The 23,623-nt window shown below is 45.4% G+C and overlaps 1 protein-coding gene across 1 annotated transcript in view; it reads left to right on the top strand.

Annotated features, from left to right (window-relative positions):
- Nucleotides 1-227: 227 nt before the first annotated feature.
- Nucleotides 228-23,623, top strand: part of NID2 (nidogen 2) — a gene marked incomplete at its 3' end in the record, with an annotated part of 60,279 nt that continues 36,883 nt past the window's right edge. Inside the window, 4 exon segments of the mRNA XM_080808232.1 lie at nt 228-550; nt 1,215-1,523; nt 11,482-11,714; nt 16,718-17,439. Coding sequence (XP_080664358.1) covers nt 320-550; nt 1,215-1,523; nt 11,482-11,714; nt 16,718-17,439 — 1,495 coding nt within the window. The 5' untranslated portion in view covers nt 228-319.

Below are 23,623 nucleotides of genomic sequence, written 5' to 3'. Positions count from 1 at the left end.
ACGAATTGCGGAGGCGGAGCAGCACTCCGGGCAGCCCTGGCCCGAGGCTTCTACCTCGCCAGCCCCGCCGCTCAGGCGACCGCTGCCTTAGAAAACTAACAAAAACCAGATGTGGCCGTGGCTGTCGAACTTTCCCCGAGACGGTGATTGGTCTCCGGCCGAGCGCCGCAGCCAGTCAGCGCGTTGGGAGGGCCCGGAGTCCCCGCCCGACCGCGCACCCGCGGGGATCCAGGTTGGAGGCTGGCGCGGCGCAGCTAGTGGGCTGGCGGGCCGGGCCGGGACGCGCTCTGCCGCGGGGCAGCCCAAGAGCCGAGCCAGCATGCGGGGGGACCGGGTCGCCCGGCGACTGGCGCTGCCATCGCTGCCGCCGCCGCCACTGCTGCTGCTGCTGCTGCTGTCCCGGGCCGGGGCGCTGCACCCAGAGGAGCTCTTCCCCTACGGTCAATCGTGGGGGGACCAGCTCCTGCAGGAAGGCGACGACGAAAGCTCTACCCCAATGAAGCTGGCGAGTCCCCTGCGCTTCTATGAAGCCCAGTTCAGCTACCTCTACGTAAGTTCAGCCCCCGCTTGGTGAGGGAACCGGTAGAGTTCTCGCAGATTCTTCCCACGGGTCACTGCAGTGTGGATCTCACCGAACCCCTGCCTTCCGAGCGGAAGAAATAGTCCGCACGCCGGGCTGTCCCCGAGCGCCCCTGGGGTGGGGACCTGGCTCTGCAGCGATGCTGCTGTCTGACTTGCTTTTCTTTACCTCGAGAGGAAGAGCAAGAAGTCAGACCCAGATTCGCAGCTACATAAGCGTCCCAGGCAGAAAAGGAGGTGGGGATGCTGGGGCGGCCAGTGGGGTTTCCAGTAAGGACCGCGAGCAGGCTGTGCACCGCTGCAGAGCTGGTGCGTTCCCTCCTGGCACCCGAAGGTTTCCTCCAGCGTTGTGCGGGAAGTGAGAAGATAAGTGAACCAGGAGTTTTAGGGCTCTGGACCCATCGCACCAAGCTGTGGGGGTAGAGGTGGCGGGCGACAGGCGGGCCGAAGTTGCGCTGGTCGCCCTGAATCAGGAGTCCCGTTCCCAGCGGGGAGGGAAGGGGCAGCTTCAAGCCTTCCCGACGGTTCCTCTCCATGCGTAGGCAGGGTGGGCGCGAGCACATTTGGACTTGTGGCCGCCCGATGGCCTCCTGGCGCGTACGCGACCATCACCTTTTGTCCATCTCCTCCCACAGGTGGGCACCAACGGTATCATCTCCACTCAGGACTTCCCTAGGGAGACCCAGTACGTGGACGACGATTTCCCCACAGACTTTCCGGCCATTGCCCCCTTCCTGGCGGACATCGACACGAGTCGGGGCCGGGGCCAGGTCCTGTACCGTGAGGACACGTCCCTGGCCGTGCTGGGCCTGGCCGCCCGCTACGTGCGCGCAGGCTTCCCGCGCACCGCGGCGCACTTCACCCCCACCCACGCCTTCTTGGCCACCTGGGAGCAGGTGGGCGCCTACGAGGAGGCCAGCAGCCGGGTGCCGCCCTCAGGAGAGGTAACTGACCAGGGATGCTTGGCCGCCGAGCGCCGGTGGAGGGATGGGTTTGAATTCTGGGCTGGAACCCAGGAACTGGCTTGGAATTTCTTTTGAGTCCGCTCTTGTGCTGAGCCTGATGTATCCTTTGGTGGCACCAGGGCTGAAGTGGCTTGGAAGTGAAGGCTGTTTTCTCCAGGCGTCCTCTAAGGATCTGAGAGGTGGCTACTTCTAGTAAGGGTATGAGGGCCCCAGTGCAGTTGTGGAAGGCCCTCAGAACACAAGGCAGTTCACTGTTGGGTTGTTTATTTTTAGAATCACCTCTAAGTATATAAGAATTATTTCTAATTATATGTTCGTTGAAGGAAAAACATGAGCAAATACAGGCAATTTAAAAAAGAACAACCACTCATTTTCCTACCACTCAAAGATAATCAGTTAAACATTTTCATTTGTATCTTCCAGAAGTTTTTTCTTCCTATTAATGTCTGTATTTATCTGTCACTGTCTATTAACATTAATGGGTTCACACTGCACATACTGTTTTGTAAACTGTTTTTTCACTCAATAGTATATTGTATGTTTCATTGTCACTAAATATGTTTCTACAACAGCATTTATAGTATCTGCATAATATTCCACCCAGTGAATTTACCATATGTCCAGTGATCATTAAGGTTATTTCCAATTTTTCATCATTATAGTTTTGTGAAGTGCTTTTTTTTTTAAGTTAATTTTTCCACATGTCCTTACTTGATATTCCAGGAAGTGGAACTTGTGGGCCAGAGAGGATCCAGTTCTTGATAGCTTCTGCCAAATTGCCCTACAGACATCAGTTTACATGCTCCCTGGTTTACAGGGGACTGTCCTCCATTTCTTTTACAGTCTACCTGAGAAAGTAAAACAATCCAAGCTCCCAGTCTTTAGGCTGGGCAGCAACATTTTTCTTTTTTTAAAGATTTTATTTATTTATTTGACCGACAGAGATCACAAGTAGGTAGAGAGAGAGGAGGAAGCAGGCTCCCTGCTGAGCAGAGAGCCCGAGGCTGGACTTGATTCCAGGGTCCTGGGATCATGACCTGAGTGAAGGCAGAGGCTTTAATCCACTGAGCCAGCCAGGTGCCCCTGGGCAGCAACATTGAAAGTACTCCAATGGACGTCAGGTGGGACCAGGGTGGCTTGGCAAATGGTGAACTGCCTCATTCCTGGCATAGGTAAGGGCTTCCTCCTGTGAAATAAGATCTGAATCTAAAATGTCATACTTGAAGGGCTGAAACTCTTACAGTTTATTTCTATTTTAACTCATCTTAGTATTTCTTAGCTATAGGAAGATGGCACATATCCTCCCTGAAAGATTATGCAGCTTGCCCGCTCTCACTGAGTAGTTCAAGATGGTGGCCATTCCTGTTTTGTGTTCTGTAAGAAAAATATCCCTAAAAGGCTATTCTAAGAAGATCTAGAAATACAAGATATTTCAATTTGTGATTTTTATTTGACATTCATTTTTTTGTCAGACATTTAGTTTTATTTAGGTTTTTTTTTTTTTTTACAGATGTGAGTTTGACATTTCAGTTATTCAATTCAACAGAATACAGTCAATTCGAACAAATATATTGGGCACTTCCTTTGTGCAGGGCATTGGGCTAGGTGGAGGGTTGGAGAAAATGAATAAGATAAGGCTCCTTATCATTATGTTGCATTCATTCATATTCACCCATTCATTCATTTTATATATAAGTTTAAAACACTTATTTAAAATTAGAGGGGCACCTGGGTGGCTCAGTGGTTGAGCAACCAACTCTTGATTTCACCTGAGATCATGATCTCAGGGTCCTGGGGTCAAGCCTATCTTCAGGTTCCCTGCTGAGCAGGGAGTCTGCTTCCTCTTTTTCTCTCTCTCCCTCTGCCCCTCCCCCCACTTGTGCGCTCCCTCTCTAAAATAAATCTTAAAAAGTAAAATTCAATAGAACATACCTAATAATAAAAATCTTAGAAAATAAGAAAATATAAACATAAAATATAAAATATAAAAAAAGAAAATTATAAACATTATTTGTAACTCCACTAACCAGAGGTTACCACTGCGAATACTTTATTGTGTTTTCTGCCAATCTTTTTTTTTTGGTAAACATATATGTGGCATATGCATATAAATGTGTGTTATAAGCAATTTATATTTAAATGTAATTAAGATTTATTCATCCAGTAAACTGTTTTTGCACACTTACTATAGTTCAGAACTGGTATAGACACAGTGAAAGGAAATACTCTTCGCTCCCAAGGAACTCATAGTTTAGTGGGGACGTTGATCATGTTAAGTGTAGCAGTATCTTGGACACTGGGGAGGGTGTGTGCTATGGGGAGTGCTCTGAATTGTGTAAGACTGATGAATCACAGACCTGTACCTCTGAAACAAATAATACATTATATGTTATTAATAATAATTTTAAAAAGACTAACTTTGGGGACCCAATCTGGGAAAGTTTTAATGAGGAAGTAGTTTTGAATCTGAGTTGAACATAGTGAACCAGTCTCAGAAGAAATAGCATGTGATGGATCACCCATGTGCTGTAAAGTATAATGTGTTTTGGGCCTTACGTGTGGTGCATTATTACTGAACAAGAAGGGTGGTCAGACACGAGGATGAAAAAGCCATGGGGCTGGGACAGAGCATGCTCTGATGGGAGTCTGGAATTTTTCTTTGACAGTGGGTAGGTTTTGAAGGATTTTAAGCAAGGGATTGAATCCTTCCCCCACTCCCCCCACCCCCACCCCCGGCGGAGTTCTTTTTGTCTTTATTGAGAAGGTAAGGGCTCAAAGGAAAGACTACTAAGACAATTATTATATATGTTGTTTATTCAAGCTATCTAGTTAATTCTTAAAACAATTATTTCATCATATTGACTTCCTACAATCCTATAAGTACAACAAAGATTATTGTTTGCATTTCACAGATAATGGCAAACAGAATACAATGCAATTGTTGAGAATTCTGCTCTTAGTGAGGCAAAGGCATGTTTAGAGTACACATTTTTTTTTTTAAGATTTTATTTGTTTATTTGACAGAGAGAGAGAGATCACAAGTAGGCAGAGAGGCAGGCAGAGAGAGAGAAGGAAGCAGGCTCCCCACTGAGCAGAGAGTCCGATGTGAGGCTCGATCCCAGGACCCTGAGATCATGACCTGAGCCAAAGGCAGAGGCTTAACCCACTGAGCCACCCAGGTGCCCCTAGAGTACACATTTCTTGATTCTTACTTTTTTTTAATTGCCTTTATTTTTAAGTAATCTCTACACCCAATGTGGGGCTTGAACTCACAACCCCAAGATCAAGAGTCACATGCTCTACCATCTGAGCCAGGCAGGTGCCCCAGTTTTTTGTTTTCTATTGCTTTTAACCCAGATTAAAAAAAAAAAAAAGATTTATTTACTTGAGAGAGAGTGAGAGAGAGAGCATGACAGGGAGGAGGGTCAAAGGGAGAAGCAGACTTCTGCTGAGCAGGGAGCCCAATGTGGGACTCAATCCTGGAACTCCAGGATCATGACCTGAGCCAAAGGCAGTCACTTAACCAACTGAGACACCCAGACACCTTTAACCCAGATTTTTCATGCAAGATCCCTTTCCTTGGCTCAAGTGATGTAGGTGGACACAATAATTGTGCTTTTCCCAAAGACTTGCAATAAATAAAGCTTGATTTGCTCTTAGTACCAGAAGAGTACTTGGAATCATATTTCATTCAAAGGAAGAATGAACTTACAATGGAACTGGCTGCCAAGGATGCTGCTGATACCTTATTACTTCCAAATTAGTATTCCAGTGCTTTGAAGAGAATTCAGCTGCATCTGTCTCACTTTTTCAACAGAATAATGATGAAGTTGAGTTGAGTGAGATGAATTGGAGATGAAGAGTTGCACAGAAGTGCTGGGATGGTGAAATCACACCAGAGCTTTAAGATTCCATTTTTTTCACAGCTTATTTGAAACCAAAAATTATATAGACAAGATGACTTTGTCAATTATTGTTTCAATTTCATGTGTAACACGGGAATACCACTCTTTCACCCAACTTTCAGGGTGGTTGTGAAGACCATGACAATATAAAAACATTTTGAAAGAAGATGTGCATTATGAAAGGTTATCTGGAGACTTTGGAAGCAATGACAGCCTCATTCTTATTTCCTAACCTGCAAAATGGGGAAGCAATGCCTACCTTACAGGATTGTTATCAGAATTAACTATGGTGGCATTTTTAAGTAGGGTGATATTTTAAAGTAGTCATTCTATTCTTTTAGACCTAGTGGGTGTGGATGTTCAGCCAATCTGTGCTCCTCTATGTTGGCTTGATAGGAGCAGATTCTGCTTTTTAAATTTCTCTACCTTGTAAGGACCCTGTGATGTAAGGCCTTTGCATAAAGACTCTTTTTAAATACTAGGTTTTTGGAACTGCAGCTTCTCTCTCTTTTGGGTGAGAAGTACAGAAAGATTTGTAGATTCCATCTCTCTTACTTTTCTAGTTAAAATCCTTCTTCAGACATTGCCATATGCTGGGTTGGCTTCAGAATTTGTTTCGTTTTGAAAGGAGATAAGGGTTCTGTTTGGAGAGAGGATGTTTTTTCAATTACCCACATTGAAGGTTCTTCTGAATACTTGAAAGAGCCCTGTGATTTGAGTTCTTATTTTAATAGTTCTTTGGAGATAGATTTTGGCAAACAGTAATCTGCCTTGCCTGAGGGCTGTGTGAGTTCTATGTGGCTTTCTTAAACCTTGACACACTAACCCTACGTTGCAAAGTTACTGGAAACTTGAACATGTCAGAGGAATGGCATCTTTAAACCATTTAAAACTATTTCACGTGTTGCCCTTTCTCTCCATGGATATTCATGGTGGGTATGACCGGGTGTTTTATCTGATGTTGCAGGAATGGCAAAGTGTAACCACAGATTAACAAGAGTGAAGAAATATGGGGCACTCGGTGGCTGAGTTGGTTGTGTCCGACTCTTGATTTCAGCTCAGGTCCTGGTCTCAGGGTCATGAGATCTGCCCTGTTGGGCGCCTTGGGTGTGGAGCCTGCTTAAGTGCTTAAGATTCTCTCCCTCCCCCTGGCTTGTCCAGGAAAGGGAGGGGGGCGGTGCACTCACTCTCTTAAAAAAAAAAAAAAAAGGAACAAATTGTGTTTATCAGTTCAGTTAATCTGAGAGTCCTCAACTGTCATAGGTACCTTACGGGGCAAAGAAGTCATGGTACTGATCTTCAAAGAACTTGTTGACAGAGACATAAAGAGGACTCGTGTTTACTTCAGCTGTGGTTTTGGGGGGACGGAGAGAATTGTTTTGTTGTTGTTTGATGGACGGGAGTTGTGGGGAACTGGGCCACACAAATCTGTGTGATATGGGGGATGTTTTGTTGACCTGGAATTTAAGTTGAGCGGAAAGAGCTGAAAGAATGGGTCCTGAGAATGAGGCGGCAGGAGAAACTGTTCTGGGCAAGGCCTTGTCCTGGGAGCCGGCTGAGAGAGCTGAGGCAGGAGACAGGGATGAGGGGAGTCGTGGAGCTAGTCACACGACATGAGTGGAAGGTTGTCCATCAGAGGCCTCAATGTGGGGACTAAAGTGTGTTGGCTTGTTTCAAAGGATGATTGTTGTTGATGGAGGGGGGTGAACCCACAGAGAGAATGAGAGGTGAAAGAAGGACTTTGTTGTGACTTTTGGATTTCTGGAGCTCAAGTCCAGAAGAGGGGAGGTCTGGAGTCTATCTGAAAACATTTAACCTGAGGCTAAAATAGAGCTCCGAAGAGGTACCGCATAGAGACATATTTGGAAATTGGTTAATGAAATGCTTAAGTTTTGCTAAACCCCAAGTATCAGGAAGGATGTCACATTAGAGACTAGAGCATAGATCTTTGGATTTGGGGCAGGATCTGTAGGGTTTAAGGCATACAGATGAATGAGAGGAACACATGCCTGTGACAGTGACCTACAGGTGCTGGGAGATGGAGAAGTATATTAAGGAGTGGAGGTTAGTGCTCACCCCAAACCCTGGAGACCAGAAGTCAGTGATGCCACCACTGTGGAGAGCACATGACCCCAAGGAAGACAGGAAAGAGAACTCCTATAGGAGTCACCCTACTTCTTCATTTTCATTGTAACTTTTGTAAGCCACTATAGGCCAACCTGTTTGGGACGAGGCTGGTACTGTTCTGTTGCTTCGCCAGATGGCTGCGATTAATTAAATGAATTGCAAATTTAGAAGCTTCTAGAGGGGTATGTTTTGTATCCATCAGCCTGGCTCTGCCATGTGTCAAGGCAACATTGCTTGGTGATGTCCCATACCTGAAAGGGAGAGTCAGAGCCAGCCTGGTTTCTGCTAACAACTCTGGCTTTTCTCTCTTTCAGATAACAGGATGGCAGAAACCCTGAAGCCAGGCAGCCACTGGCCCTGATCCTCTGTCCTATTCTTCTTTCCATGGAGGCCCCTCTCCCCGAGGAAGTTGGGAACCGGTGACCCTTTTGTGGGGTTTGGCAACCCATCTGAGGGTTTATCTTCAGAGACAGAGCATGTGCGGTTCTTGCAAATGCGCTCTCGTCTCCAGGAATGTGAAGACCTTTCCGGTCTGGAAGCTAGTCGAGGAGTGCTCTGGGAGGAGGAGTACTTGGGGACTTTGTGAAGTGTGCTCTTTAGCGGTTAGATGTAGAATTTTGTAGAGCCAAGAGAGAGAACTTTAACAGTGATCATTTGGTGTGTGGGTGGTTTTTAAACAGCCAAACTCTTTTGGCCTGTACTTTGGGGATCATAAATTCTATCTAAAATCTTCTTTTTTGCCTATTTCAGTGGAGACAAGTAAATTAAATAAAGGCTTGCCACCTGTGTAAGTGCTTGGCTCAGGGATGGCATATAAAAGGCACTGAATAAATTTTCATCAAAATGGATTTACTGACTGACTGACAGAATGAATAAAGCGCTAAAGTCCCAGACTCCACAGTAAAAGCCAGACCCTCCCTTTCATAGTTCTGTTTATTTTCTCCCTCCCCTCCTCCCCCATCCTCTTCAGTTTCCTCACAATCTGTGGGACCCCCCCTCCTTATCTTAACAGAATTTCTCTAAACTTAGAACCAGAATTCTTCCTATCTTACATTTGTTTTAAGTAATCAATGCCAGGAGCTTTGAAAGCTTAGCTTGTTACAACAGGTCCTTTCTCTGTCTTCAAGTACTATCCTTTCCCTAGCTGAATTTTGTTGATTCTGACCAAAGGAGTACTCTGCGGTTAGGGAATCAACATTAATCGATGAGGTGGTCTATATTAGGTATGGACATGATACAGAACAGGCTTTGTTTACATTTGGCAGAAGTTATGGTTTCCCAGCTTTGAGAAATTCTAGAAAGCATCCTTTGCCTTTTGTTTCTGGAATAGTCAAGATTTGCCGATGAAACAATCAACAACTGCAAAAATAACAAACATACCAGCCCCCCACCTCTGCCATCTTTGAGTGTGTGAGCTTAAAGTAAGTAGGGGTGCCTGGCTGGCTTAGCCAGTAGAGCACGAGATTTTTTTTTTTTTTTTTAAGATTTTATTTATTTATTTGACAGAGAGATCACAAGTAGGCAGAGGGGCAGGCAGAGAGAGGGGGGGAAGCAGACTCCCTGCTGAGCAGAAAGCCCGATGTGGGGCTTGATCCCAGTATCCTGGGATCGTGACCTGAGCCGAAGGCAGAGGCTTTAACCCACTGAGCCACCCAGGCGCCCCGAGCACGAGATTTTTGATCTCAGGGTTGTACATCTGAGTCCCATGTTGGGTGTAGAGTAGAGATTACTCTACATACTGGGTGTAGAGAGTCTTTAAAAAAAGAAAAAAAGAAAGCAAAATAAGGCAAGTGTCTATGTTAGAGAATAAAAAGAAAGGTTGTATGCTTCTTTTTTTCTTTAAAAGTGTTTAAACACCTGAATTGGTTTGTCCTATCAGCAAAGTGTCAAAACTATACTTTCAAATTCAACATTGAAAGGAATAGAAAACATTGAATGATTCTGAGCACCATATGGGGAAGGGTCCAGGACAGAACAAAATGCAGGATACCCTCCTGTTGTTTGCTATTTTATTTAGTAAGATATGATGTTCTTCTCTGAGCCACTTTTGTCTGCCTAGCAAAATGGAGAAATAATAACCTTTACCAGTAAATAACATTTCTAAGAGTCACATTATTTAGGAAGCAGTGGCATTTATAAATACCTTCCAGTTCCCTACCAAATTGTAAAAAGAGGAGGACTTAAAAATTTTTTAAAAATTAAAAAAAGAGGGGGACTTAGCAAGAGAGAAGAGTTCTCAGAGTCCTAAATATAATACCTTTTTAAGACAAGAAGTTACCACTAACAGATCATGTGAAGGTGTGGGTGGAGATAGCATTAGGTAGGTAAAGGCAAAAGTGTCTGGCTAAAATACAAGAGTAAATTGAACTTCAAGGAGTGATTTTACAAGGGCCTGGGTGCTGAGTTTGCAGCTAATTCAGACTCCTGGTCTCCCACTCTGGCCTGCTTTGGCTCCTCCTGTGTTTATGAATGTTCACAGGCCGCCTCTGTGACGCCTCCCCAGCCCAAGCCTGACGTCTCACACACCTTCCTCTGGCCTCTACTATCTTCTCCAGTAACTCTCCTGAATTCCAGCCATGGCTGTTCCTGTCTAAGTGTGAGACTGCCCCGGGCAGAGTCTCCCTTCCTTTGCTCCCTTTTCCTTCAGCACCAAGCATAATGTCTAGCTTAGTAGGCACTTGGCTGAATTAAGGTGCAAGTGAATTATTAATTAGTGGAGTTTCCAAACAGTTAACCAGGCAAAATGAGGTGAATGGTAACCAGAATGGTAACTAGAAACACCAGGTGTAATAGATGGTCAGAGAACAGATATAAATCTACAGGGAATCATCGCAGAAAACCTCAGAAGGGCAGCATTAGAAGGTTAGGAGGGCCCGGCACAGGGAAACATGAGCAAAAATACAGAAGCATTAAAGTACATGGCACAGAGTGGGCATGTGACATAGTCTGATGAGGATGCAGGGGATCTAAACCTGGGGAAAGCATCTGGGGCAGTTATAAACCACCTTGAATGGGATGCTAAGAAGTAGCTGGGGTGGCCTAGCGGTGCTGGGCAAGGACTCTGGAGCCGGCTGGCCTGCTACCGCGTACTAGCAACCTGACCGTAGACAGATCTGGAATCCCCCATGTCTTGTTTCCTGGTCTATGAAAGGAGGGTCAGTAACTCAGGTGCTGGTGTGAAAAGGCAGATGCAAGAGAAGAGTGAGGCTGTGCAAACAGTGAGGAGGCCTTTTGATCAGCCAATGGCTAACACCGTGCCTGCCCATAATAGGGGTTCAGTAAAAAGGTGAATGAATGAATGAATGAATGAATGAGCCACATGAGGCCCAGTGTAGTAAACTAGGGCAGCGGTGGTGGGTATATACCGGTTAATTTTGGTACTGACTCTTAGCTCTTAAAGAGGTTTGAATGAGAGAAATTTTAAACCTTAAAAACATTATTTCTATAACCTGTGGTTCTTACCTATGCATCTTTTAAGTATTAACCTAAATGATAAAAGAGGATTATGATAATAATATAGCTTCCACAATTATAGCTTGGAGAAGAAACTGAAAAGAATATAATGTATAAAAGCAATTTGGGGGTGCCTGGGTGGCTCAGTGGGTTAAAGCCTCTGCTTTTGGCTCAGGTCATGATCCCAGGGTCCTGGGATCGAGTCCCACGTCGGGCTCTCTGCTCAGTGGGGAGCCTGCTTCCCTTTCTCTCTCTCTGCCTGCCTCTCTGCCTACTTGTGATCTCTGTCTGTCAAATAAATAAAATCTTAAAAAAAACAAAAAAGCAATTTGGAGGAATCCTAAGAAGGGGGAAGACCCTTGTACTTTAATGATGCTTTGCCTGCATTCTGTTTTGTTTTTCTTTTCCTGTTTGTTTTATTAAGAATATTTCCTATTTTTTGTTTTTCATAGCTGAACACTTTCCAGGCAGTTTTGGCATCTGATGAGTCTGATACCTACGCCCTCTTTCTTTACCCTGCCAATGGCCTTCAGTTCTTTGGAACTCGCCCCAAAGAGTCTTACAACGTCCAGCTTGAGCTTCCCGCCCGGGTGGGCTTCTGCCGAGGGGAGGTCGATGACCTGAAGAGAGAGGGACCCTATTTCAGCCTGACCAGCACTGAACAGTCTGTGAAAAATCTCTACCAGTAAGTAAGCCTTTCCCTGTCATGACCCTTTGGAGCTACCCAAACTCGAGTGGCTATAAGACCATTGAATAATATCTTGGTGGCTTCTAAGGGAGGCATCAGGTCAAAACCAGACACTAGATTAGACCCTGGGAGGAGCAAATTCACCAAAATATAAAAGACCTTTTATTCTTCCTGCCCTATTGGGCATAGATACCGGAAACCGAACAGTGTGTATGTGTTTGCACAGCCACTGAGGCTTGCTATGAAAAACATTGCTCTTGGAGCCACATAAAAATGTCCAGTAACATAACTGCCCGGAGTGAGATTTTTCCAGGTTAATCATCTCACAAGGAGGAGATGTTGTGATTTATAGTCTTTTGGACAGATATATGTTAAAAGCTAAATCAAGAATAGTGTAATTTGGGGAAAAGGGAAAACCAGACACATGGGTAGCAGTTAGAGGTCTCAGGGTTTCTGTATTGACTTCATTAACTCAAACCATGCCGGTTGGTTTCCCATGAGGTAGCCAGCACATTCCTGAGACCCATCAGAGGCTTACTCTGCTAGCATAATAATAAGCCCCTTTTGCTGTTCGTCAGTCCACAGAGCCACCATATCTGGGTTAGCACCGGTTGATATTAATTTCAGAGCTTGTGAAAAAAAAAATCTTTGCTTTTATTCCTCTCCCAAATCCTGGTCTAGGAGCCAGGCAGAATACATCAGTTACTTAGCCTTGCTTAATGGCTTCTCCCTTCCATTACATTATTCCTGGGCACTGGAAGACCTGACACTTTTGCATGCCATCTGCTTTGCTCAGCTGCCAGGGAGCGGGCCCCACCACCAAATATGGTTATGTAGAGCTGACATTTATTGAGAGCTTACTATTTGCCCCACACTGTAAAACACTTTCCAGAAGTTACCTTAGTTAAAACTCCTAAGAATCCTAAGAGGTAAGTTCTGCTGCTTTCTCAGTTTGACAAATGAGCTTAGGGAAGTTAAGTTGCCTGTCACCTGGAAGTTACTCAGTGGCAAAAATTTAAGCACAAGCCTGGAGTCCTGAACTACTTCTTTTGTGCGGGAAGCCTGGTCTTGTTTCCCAGTCTTAGGACCCACCTTGGGCATCTTTACGTCTCTGTCCAGGCTGCCTTTTAGTCGAGACGTGAGAAAACAGCTCCTTGCTTTCTCTCCTCCGGTTCCACCTTCCTGTCCCACTCTGGAGCCCCCAGATTCTCTACACCTCCGACGCTCTTGATCACTGTGGGCCCAGCACTTGAAATACAAAGATGTCTGAGGCACAGGCCGCGCACACTAGCAGCCCGCATTCTGGGAGGGTCAACAGATGAAAGGATCAACGGTTTCGGAGCACTGGAATGAGTGCCAACTGTACTTACGGTACAGGGGGCCAAGCAGCCTGTAGGAAAAGGCAGCTGTGCTCCCCAACCACAGTGATAAAGACCCCAGGGCACTAACGCACACACGCGTGCGCATGCGCACCCGTGCACGCACGCACGCACGCACTGGCCTGCGCGTGCATCCTCACAGCGCTCCCATTGACCTTCCTCTGTGCCTGCCCTCGTTTGTATCTTTCATGCTTCCTAGAAACCTCAGAGTGGCTTGATGAGGACAGAAGACGTGGGACTGACAGAGGTATTTTTCCTTCATATAACTTAACATAAAAAAGAAAGCACAAACAAGGCCGAATAATGTGAAATAAAAACACACATTACCCGCTATCACTACTTCACGTGATAGCCAGTATTGATAGCCTTTCTAGGACTTTAGCATTCTGCAAAAACTTTTTTTTTTTTAAAGATTTTATTTATTTATTTGTCAGAGAGAGATCACAAGCAGGGGGAGCGGCAGTCAGAGCAGGCAGAGGGAGAAACAGGCTCCCCGCTGAGCAACGAGAGCCACGTGGGACTCGATCCCAGGACCCTGGGATCATGACCTGATCCGAAGGCAGTGGCTTAATCCACTGAGCCACCCAGGCATCCCTCTGCAAAAACTTTTTAAAACCAATATGATTCTTTCACTATCCATGTGACATTTTCCCATTTATCAGTGTCTTATAGGTATCATTCAGGAAGATGTTTATCATTTTAAGGATAAAATTTTCAGATTCTCATTTTCACGAAAGATAATTTCTTGAAAGTAGAATTGCTCAGAAAAGCTATACGCAGTAGAACATTTTGGTGGACATGAACACACTGCCCTCCAGAAATGTCCAATTTATGTCCTCACCAGTAAGAGAGAACTGTGATTGGCAGCTTCTTTTCTTTTCAATATTTGTGACTCTGGTCGGTGTCAAATGTTCATACTCTCACTCTCATTTCTTTACTAGTGAAACCAAACACCTTTTCTTATGTGTAATAGCTATTTTTCCATCTTTGTGACTTCTCTGTCTGTCCTTTGCTATCCAAAGAGCTCCTATAAATAAGAAGAGCTCCAAAGAGCTCCTATAAATAAGAATAAATATAGTGAGGAAATTAATCCTCTTACAGTGTGAATATTTTTGTCCAGATGTTCCTCTTTAAAATAACTTACCGGGGTGCCTGGGGGCTCAGTGGGTTGAGCATCTGCCTTCAGCTCAGGTCATGATCCCAGAATACTGGGATCCAACCTCACATCGGGCTCCCTGCTTGGCGGGAAGCGTTGCTTCTCCCCCACCTCCCTGCCTCTTGCTTGTGTTCCCTCTCTCATTGTGTCTCTCTCTCTCTGTCAAGTAAATAAATAAAATTTAAAAATAAATTACTTACCACCTATAAGCTGTAAAATTAGGGTTGGCAAAGTTACTGCTCTTTCATGATTTCAGATCTTTGTTATTCTTGGAAAGGCCTTCTTCTCTACCTCCAATAATCTCCAATAGAAGATTAATTTAATCTTCTATTTTTACTTTCCAGTATTTAAGTTTTCAAAAATACACAGAAGACTAGAGGGAATAGCTAAATGAACACCCAAAAGCTCATCATTTAGATTTAGAAGTTGTTGACATTTTGACAATATTCATCATTTTTTTTTTTTGGCTTAAGAATTTTAAAGGAAATTACCAACATCATGCTCATACTAACTACTAGATGCTTCAGTATGTATCTCTGAAGAAGAAAGTTATTTTCCTAGTCAATAGAATCTTTGTCTTCCTCAAACTTGTCTTGTAATTGTAAGCTTAAGGGTAATAAAATATGTAATTCATAATAGATTTGGCATAACTCCTCTTCTGGAAATTTAAATCCAGCCATTTGTATTCTTTGGGATTATACTTTTCTATCTCCTTGAAGACAAATTGCATTTACTAAGCACTAATTATGTGCAGAGCCTCATGACAGACATTTTGTGTGGTTTTCTTACTTACTCCTCTTAATGACCCAGGAAGGAAGGCACTGTCATCCCATTTTGTAGCCTTGTTTTCCTTTCTAGAAAACAAATTAAATTCTATCACTAAGCTTTCCAAATGACCCCGGATTTTAGGATAAACTCAAATTGGTTACTTTTCCATCATGCACAATGACAAAAGCCAAGATAGTGATTTATATTTCATTAGGAGGTTATTTTGCTTAACTTCTTTCTGCCATGATTTGTATTTCCCTATTCTTTGAAGCTTTTATAGTTTTCTCTAACTTCAAGAAGAAATTTCACAGCTGCATCACCTCTGATGTGATAATAAATGTGTATCCTCAGATCTTCAGGATTCTCTCTTATCTTCTTACTAAAGGGTTCCTTATTTGCTTGCCAAGGAACACCAACATGAAGTCTTTGAACATACTAAGTATACATAGCATGTTGCACAAAGGATCGCGGTTTTGCTTTCTCTGCTCCTCTTTCCCTAAAGTAGCTATAATTACAACAGAAACAGCTATGCATGTGCACGTGCACATGCGTGTGTGTGAGCATACACATGAAGGAGGGAGAGGGAGAGGTAGAGAGAAAGAGACATTCTCAGAATTGTATTGAAAACTACTACTGCTGTAGAAATCCATGTGAATGTGATCATTACCTACCCAAAGCAGGAAAAGTCTCTTGTTATTATAATGATTTGATAATTTTTTTTATTATCTTATTAGTCATTAACTCTTATACCTCACTGACTGACTTTTGAGGCAATCCTGTAACATGGGGGACTTTGAGCCTGGTATTTTCACATAGACCAGAGAAGAATAAAAACTGGTGCATTCAAGCTAGCAAGACCCTCGTTTGTTCAAAGTTGCTTTTAAAAATTTTTTTAGAAAATTTTTTTAACTACATATAAGATATGTAGTTATCTCTTTAGAATGTATCATTGGCTAAAATAATGCATCACTGGAACATTTGGAAAACTGAATGGGGTCCGTGTTAGTTAATTGATTAATCCATATGACTAAACAGGGAAATGTCTGTAACATTCTGGAGACCAGTGATAATTCAGTTGCTGACTGACTGTAGTATATTGGTTTTCTGACATAATGTAGATGTTTAGAGCATGGGCTTTGGTGGAAGTGCTGAATTCAAGTCCAAGCTCTGCCAATTATTCATTGTAGGACCTTAAAAAGATTTGTTAACCTCTCTAAACGTTTTTTCTCCTCTGTAAAATGGGGTACGTCACTGCCCCTACCCTGAAGATCATACTGAAGAACATTAAGCATTTTGTATATGACTAAGTCTCAAAAGTATGTACTAGTCATTACTATTTAAGTGTTTGGCACAGATTTTTAAGTATACATTTTCCCAAGTGTGTTAAAAGTAGAGAAGGTATAAACTATTCCCACATTCCCTATTTGCTTTCAAATAGCTAGATTTTAGACAAAATGTGTGAATTTTAGAGCAGATTTCTGATTTGATGGTCTAGTCTTCTGAAACCTCATGTTAAGAAGTAGTTTATGTCAAAATTCCAGTATACTCCTTTTAGTTATCATGTAGGCCTAGTTTTATACTTGTGAAAACTCTGAATCTGATCTTAATAGTCTTCCAGTTTTCAAATAAATCGCTCACTGTTGTGGGATGCTTGGTAAACGGACACTTTTGTCATGCGCTGTTTCCTTTTCATTTAGACAGAGCAACCTGGGGGTTCCTGGAGTGTGGGCTTTTCATATCGGCAGCACCTCCCCACTGGACAATATCAGGCCAGCTACTCTTGGAAGAGACCTTACCAAAGCCCGCCCTTCACCTCCCCTGGAGCAGTCCTTTGGCCCTACAGCAGCTCCGGAAAGTGACTACACTGAAGACAATCTGGATTATTATGATGAGAATGAGGGAGAAGTGGAGTACCCCCCAAGTGAGCCAGAGGACACATGGAAAGGCCATAGCAGCATTGAAGTTTCCTTCCAGCCGAAAGCTGAGTCAAGACCTTTAGGAGGTGGGATATCTCTACCAGATTCTGATCCGGCGGCCTCCCCTTTGCCACAGCTGACAGCTAGCGATCGGCCCCTCTCGTCTGAAACTGAATCGGCCATCTTGGACCCTCAAACCAAAGAGGGGAGAGCTCCGGGTGGGGTAGATGCCCCAGATTTAAATGGCGCAGTCGAGTTTTCTGAACAGCAAGAGACCAGAAGCCCAGCTCCTTCAGAGATAGAAGGAGATTCACCGGGTCCGACCTGGGGAGCCCCGCCTCCCCACGCAGAGGGACCATCCCTGCCTTCAGAAGAGGATGTCCTTCCAGCCCACCCCGAAGGAAAGCCCGTTCTAAATTACCCCGTTCTAGCTCACACTCCACCACTTGGGCTGGGGAGGCAAGTGCTAGGCGTGGAGGACGTCATCGGTTCCAGCACCGAGGGTAAGTGCTTGAGAAGACCGGGTGCTGGGATTTCATTTTGCAAAAGCTGGTTTGCATAAGAGTTGTGATTTTTCTCTCCAGCGAGTTGGTGCAATGTTTAGCAAAACAAAGATTGAAACGGACTTTTTAAACCTATGTTTCAGAAGATGGAGTATCTTTGCCAAATAAATCTTGGCAGGCAAATTCTGTTGGAATCTCTTGACCATTAATAATGTTTTTTGCAAACGGGCCCCATGAAGCAAGTGGGGAAGAACTGGGCTGCTCGTGCCAGCTACCCTCTCAAGTGTAATGAGGTATTTCAGCTTGAAAGTTCAGCAAAGGTGAAACATTCTGAGGTTGCATATACATTGCGGGGGTGGAGGGGTTAAGGGTGTCGTTTTGAGTGGCTGGGTGTACTGGCTCAGATGAACATTCCAGATTCGTACTCTGTTGTGGGACAATGCGTGTGCTCCCCTTGCTTAGAGATGCATTGCTGGTGTGTGGGAGCAGAGACCCATGGGGCAAGAAAGCTGCTAACCACCTGTGTCTTGTCATTTCTGGTTCATGGCTGTGCAGCTGTGGTATTCACCTCCCTGGAGTCTTGTCCTCATTTCATGATTCAGTGACCAGAGCGAGGGGCCAGAAAAGAAATGCCGAGAGGAGGCAGTGGTTAATTAACACAGACATGGAGCCATTTCGCCTTCTCTTCCTAGTTGAGACTTGTCACATCAGTTCTTTCTTCCCAGTCAGGGATGTAAACACAGGAGTGGGAAACCGAGCAGGGACTCATTCCATTTGTTCCAGGGACTGCTCATCTGATCTCTAATAGGAGGAAAGGGGCCAAAGGTGAAAGCCCTCTTCAGGACTTCTTTCCCCCTTCACCCCCCACCTTTTCTGTGTCCCATTCTTCTGTAGTAAAAACATGTTGACCCAGCAAAGGGGACCTTCTGGGTTCTTCTGCTGTGGTAGTGATCTGCAAGAATATGCTTGAAGAAATGTCTATTTTAGGAGGAAAGAAATTCTTTTGTGATGAAAGTGGCATTGTGCCGTGAGTAGAGGGAGAGCACTGGTGTCAGAATTAGGTTTGAATCCTAGCTGTGCTGCCTTGCTTGCTTGTGTGCTTGCTGCCTGGGTGACTTGAGGCAACTCATGGAACCCTCAAGTCACTCGGATTTCTCCTAAATTTGCCGAGGGAACAAAATGAGATAACCAAGTTCTTAGTGCCTGCACGAGTTGATCCTTTATAAATGGTGGCTGCTTTAACTCTTCAACAGGCTTGTTGAATCTCCAGGCCTTCATGTGTGCTGAAGGGCCACATTTCTGTCAAATCCAAGATGTGAATTTGATCGGAAGGCTTTAGAACCTCCACACCCTTCTGACAACCTCCTGACTTTTCAGCGAAAATTCCGTGTCCAGCCAAGTATCAAAGATTTTTGGTAAAGGGATTTTGAAGTGAAGAGGAATCCTAAAATGGTCTTTTCACTTGTGATTTCCTGCCCTGGGAAGAGGTTGGAATATTAAGAAGCAGATTTGTGGAGTGATTTATTAAAGAGTTCAGAAGAAGGGGCTGCACAGCCTGCTTTGAGCTGTGAGAGTTGAGCTCACTGGAGTGACAGGGGAGGAGGCTTAAGGGACACTGAGAACAGAGGGGGCAGCCATCATCCTTCTGGGGCATGAACGCTGATATTTAGCAGCTGCTGGAGGGCGACTACTCCTGACGCCTTAGAAGTGGCAGAATGCGTATGAAAAAGCTGGTTAATGTACTAAGACATTTAGAAAAAGAAATCTAACTAGATGTTTTTGAACCTTTAAGGACAAAAAAAAATCAGCAACCGCATGTTAGAAAGCACAGAGAGACGACTTTAAAACTTGAAAGCGGAGAGGGAAAATGGGGGAGCTTCTGTTTTCCCTTCAGGCTTTAGGAAGACTGTGTGGATTATGGAACCATACAGTTGTTAGATACTTTTTTTTTTCCCAGACAAAACATGGGCACCCCAGAGGTCCGTCAGGCAAAAGTAGACTTCCTCTGGGATAGCTGATGGGTGTGGTAACAAAGACGCCCACAGAACATGGCCTATGAGTGCCCAGCTCTGAGCCATCCTGCCTGGCTCTTTCTACTGACGGCATGGAGAAGCATGGATTTTGGTGCTAGGTGTACTTGAGCTTGATTCCCAGCTCTGCTGGGTGGTTTGGGGTAAGATGTATACTCTGTTTGACCTTCAGTTTCCTCAGCTATAACATGGAGGAAATGTGGACCTCGTGAAGCAGCTGTGAGAATTAAAATTGAATATGGGCAGCACCAAGTCCAACACATTTTAATTTCCCCTTTAAACTTAGAAGTCATCTTGCCAAACGAAGATACTAAGATTTAGTTAAAGAACCCCCAAATATCTCTCCCTTTCTTTTCAAAAAAATTTTCCCCTTAGGGACTCTTTTCATGGACTTTTTTTGTTGAGAAGTCTAGATTCTTTTCAGAACATGTGTACACCATTCAAGAATGTCCCAACCACACTCCAGTTCTGGCCTCAAGTGTATCGTTTGCTTTGTTCTGTTTTCATAGAGCACATAACCAGCAATAAAATGGAAATGCAAGCATCCTCTGTCTAAGGTGCCTTGTTTCTCCAGGGAGCTCCAGTAGCATATCGACAACCCAGAAAGTTCCCTGTGTACCTGCCACATGCCCTTCTCTGACTGAGGCACTAGTAGAAGTTTGGACTGGCATTTCCTGCATTCCCGATGGGATGCAAAGTGGGACCTTGGCTTTAGTTTGTGCTGTCACCATCAATCTTCTGAACTGCCCTATGAAGTAGATACTGTCATTCTTCCCATGCTACAGAGGAAGGAGCTGAAGCCTGGAAATACTGAGTGACTTGTCTAAGAAGCTAGGAAGCCGTGGAAGTACTGGCCCAAGCTGTGAGCTAACCAGTAGAGGGAAGCCCCACGTGTCCCTGCAGTCTGGGAAGTCTTCGTGGAGGAGGAGGGCCTTGAGCCAGCTCATGGGGTCAGAGTCTGGGTCTAGAGAAAGAAACTGGGGAAACAGTCCACACAGAGGACTAACGACTGTGGAAATGTAGAGAGGGAGAGAGTTGAGGGGGTGGGTGAGCAAGGCGAGGACGACAGCTGACCAGAAAGGACCATCTGTGTGGTAGGGAGCAGGGATGATGACTTTCAGAGCCCGTAGATATCCTTACCCCTGCGGAGGTGGTGCTGTGAGGAGCAGGATCTTGCCTCTGTCTGCGTGGTGAGTGAGAAGGGGAGGGACAACTGGCTTTCAGAACCTCTTCATACTCCATTGTGGTTTCCTCGTGTTCCTCCTTAGATGGCAGCGGAGCCGGGAAAGCCCGGGGTGTCACAGGAATCTCCCTGCGGCTTCTAGTCCCGCCCTACTTTTGGCTTCAGGAAAGGCTACAGGAATGTGTTCCTCATGTGGCTTCCACCCCGCGATGGACTGGAGCAGGCTCTGCCTCCCCATCCAGGCTTCCAGACGAGGAAGCCTCTCTTGGGGGCCCAGCTCCACGTGGCTTGGGGTCTGTGAACACCAACACCTCCCATACCTGTGAAGACACCTGCATGGGAGAACCTGCTGGGGTCACGGTCCTAATAATTATTTGCCCAACCAGCATCGCTATACACTACACACACATGTGTGTGTGGCAAAGGATACTACTGTTTTTCATTACAAAGTTGGATGTAGTTTTTCTTATTAATCAATCATTCTTCAAGGCAGGGAAACTTAGATCTTTCCTGCAGTGAAAATGTAGGTCCTTTTCTTGAGCAGTAAAAGCTGTTAAAAGTAAAATTCGCTCCAGCTGCCAGGGGCAGCCCCCTGCTGGATGCCCTCCGTCCCCTCTGTGCTCCTGCACTGTGCCTGGAGCCTGCCCCCCTTCCATCTTCCACGTGGCTGGGCCAGAGCCCTTAACAAAGGAGGGCGGCCCAAGGCTGAAGACAGGCACTTAAAGGTTGCCAGCAAAATGAAGACTGAAGGACACATCAAATCTTGGGTAGAGTTTTTTGCTTTTGTGAGTAACTTCCAATTAGGACAAATCTCAAGTACTTTGGCCATGCCTTTGCTTCTTTTCTCTTATGTATCCCCATCCCATTTTTTCTTTCTATTAAGGCTATGAGAAGAGTAAAAAAGCATTAAATGGAAAAAGAAATGAGATTTTAAAGTCGTTATGTGAAGGTTGCTTTACCTACTATGTAACCACACTTCACAAAGCCTGTGCTTTGTGAAAGCCTCTGCCCTCGTGCTGTGTCCCGAGAAGCCAGCAGACTGGTCTCCACTGTGTGAGTCTCTGTGACAGGTGTTCTCCGGCAGAGAGTGGGTCCCAGGAGGGTCTGAAGGCTTGTGGGGAAATTCAGGAGACAGGAGACCATGGGAGAAAAATGATTTCTCAGTGTGGACTCTACTCCCCTTGCATCTCAGTCACCTGGGGCCCTTCTTTAAAATGCCAATTTCCACACCCCTCCTTTACCTTCTGAACCAGAATCAGGTCCTTTGTGGATTCCAAAGGCCACACCCGAGTACTGCCCGAGTAATGGAAAGATCATGGGATTTAGAGCCGGAAGACCATCTCATCTCCATGGGCCTTAGTTTTCTCATTTGTAAAATGGAGATAATATCTCTTTACCGGAATAGGAAGAAGTGTGTGAAAACGCATCCAAAACTCTGCTGCGAAGAAGCATACGAATGATCACTGAAAAAGAAAATTGCCACTTGGTTTTGGGATACGCTCATCGCACATCTCATCCAGCTGGGATTTCAGACACGGATTCTCTACCTTCAAGGCGAGCAGCTTTGGATCTATCTGCATTTCCCATAGAAATCTGAGAAGGCCCATTGGCCAGAAGTCTGGCTTTCCTTGCCTGGGATTTGATAGCTGCATGTGGGATCCTATTTCTAGGTCCAGTTTTGCCTCTTCTCCAGGAAGGGGCCTGGCTACTGGGCTTCCTCCAACAAAGGATCTGCACGTTGCATGCCTGTGGACCTGCGCCCAAGTGGGAATAAGCCTTGAGTCCTGTTGCTCAGCTGGCCAGGGATGAACGTGCAAGTGTTCCCTGAAATCCCAACATCCCAGGAGCTGCTGTCAGATGAAATTCATTAACTACGTTAATGAGCATCGCTAGCTCAGAAGTGGAAGGGTTACCAACGTCCTGAACATCATCATCAGTGGGCACAAGAACCTCCAGGGGAGTGGCTCGGGAGCAGACACCCGGGCTCCACCTGGAGTGTGAATTGGTAGCACTAAGATGTGCCTTGGGAACTGGCATTTTTAACAGGCATCCCAGGTGATTCTGATGCACTGGTCCCTCCTCCCCAATCCATGGAGAAATGCAGCTCAGCTTCTGTGTGGTTGGATGGGGCCCTGCTGAGGCTGTAGGTCCTGTCAGAGGGGGGCAGAGCTTCCCAGACGCCTCCAAGCTTTGCTGGGACAGATTGCTCCCAGACCTGTTCCGCCACAGTGTCCCCTGTCTCAGGAGATGGCCGCTTGCCAAGATATGAACATCACATGGACTTCTCTCTCTCTGTTCTGTCTCCTCTCTCACAGCTCTTTCTCCCTTGCTATCACTTTCTCCCCCTTCCTGCTCCCTTAATCGGCTCCATCCAGCCCATTAGTAAACACTGCCTGCTCCTTCAGAATATTCCATATTCTGGGCCCTTCTTTTCCCAACAGCACTTCCGTCTGCCAGGGCGCCGGCTTACTGGCTCATTCTCGAGGTATCGTAAGTCTGATGTCGTCACTCCTCAGCTCCAGATGTCCCAGTGGCTTCCCTTCTCACTCAGACTGAAGCCCAGCTCCTTCCCGTAACCTACAGGGCCCTCTGCCAACTGGCCAGAACCTCCCCGGGCTTCTCTCGCTGCCCCTGCTCCTCTTCCCATGTCCCTGTGTCCTGCTTGTCCCTGCCTCCAGGCCAACGTCCGGAGGTCACCTCCCAAGGTCTTTCCTGATCCCGCTGCTTTAAAGAGCAAAGTCCCCTCCCCTGTCAGCCCTCTTGACCTTCCCTGATTTAAGATTTTGCGCAGCTCTTAATGACAACCTCTGTACTAAATAATTTACCTGTTTGTTCACTGCTGCCTAGGAGAATGTGAGCTTCGGGACACAATGTTTGTCTGCTCCATCCCTAATTTCCTAGGTCAGAGCCAGGCCCATAGTGGGTGCTCCCATTATTTGCTGAATTAATAAATGAAAGAAAAGAGCAAGAG

The sequence above is a fragment of the Martes martes genome (genome assembly GCF_963455335.1).
Source record: "Martes martes genome assembly, chromosome: 7".
In the NCBI taxonomy this organism is placed as follows: Eukaryota; Metazoa; Chordata; class Mammalia; order Carnivora; family Mustelidae; genus Martes; species Martes martes.
This window is presented reverse-complemented; position numbering and strand designations above follow the sequence as displayed.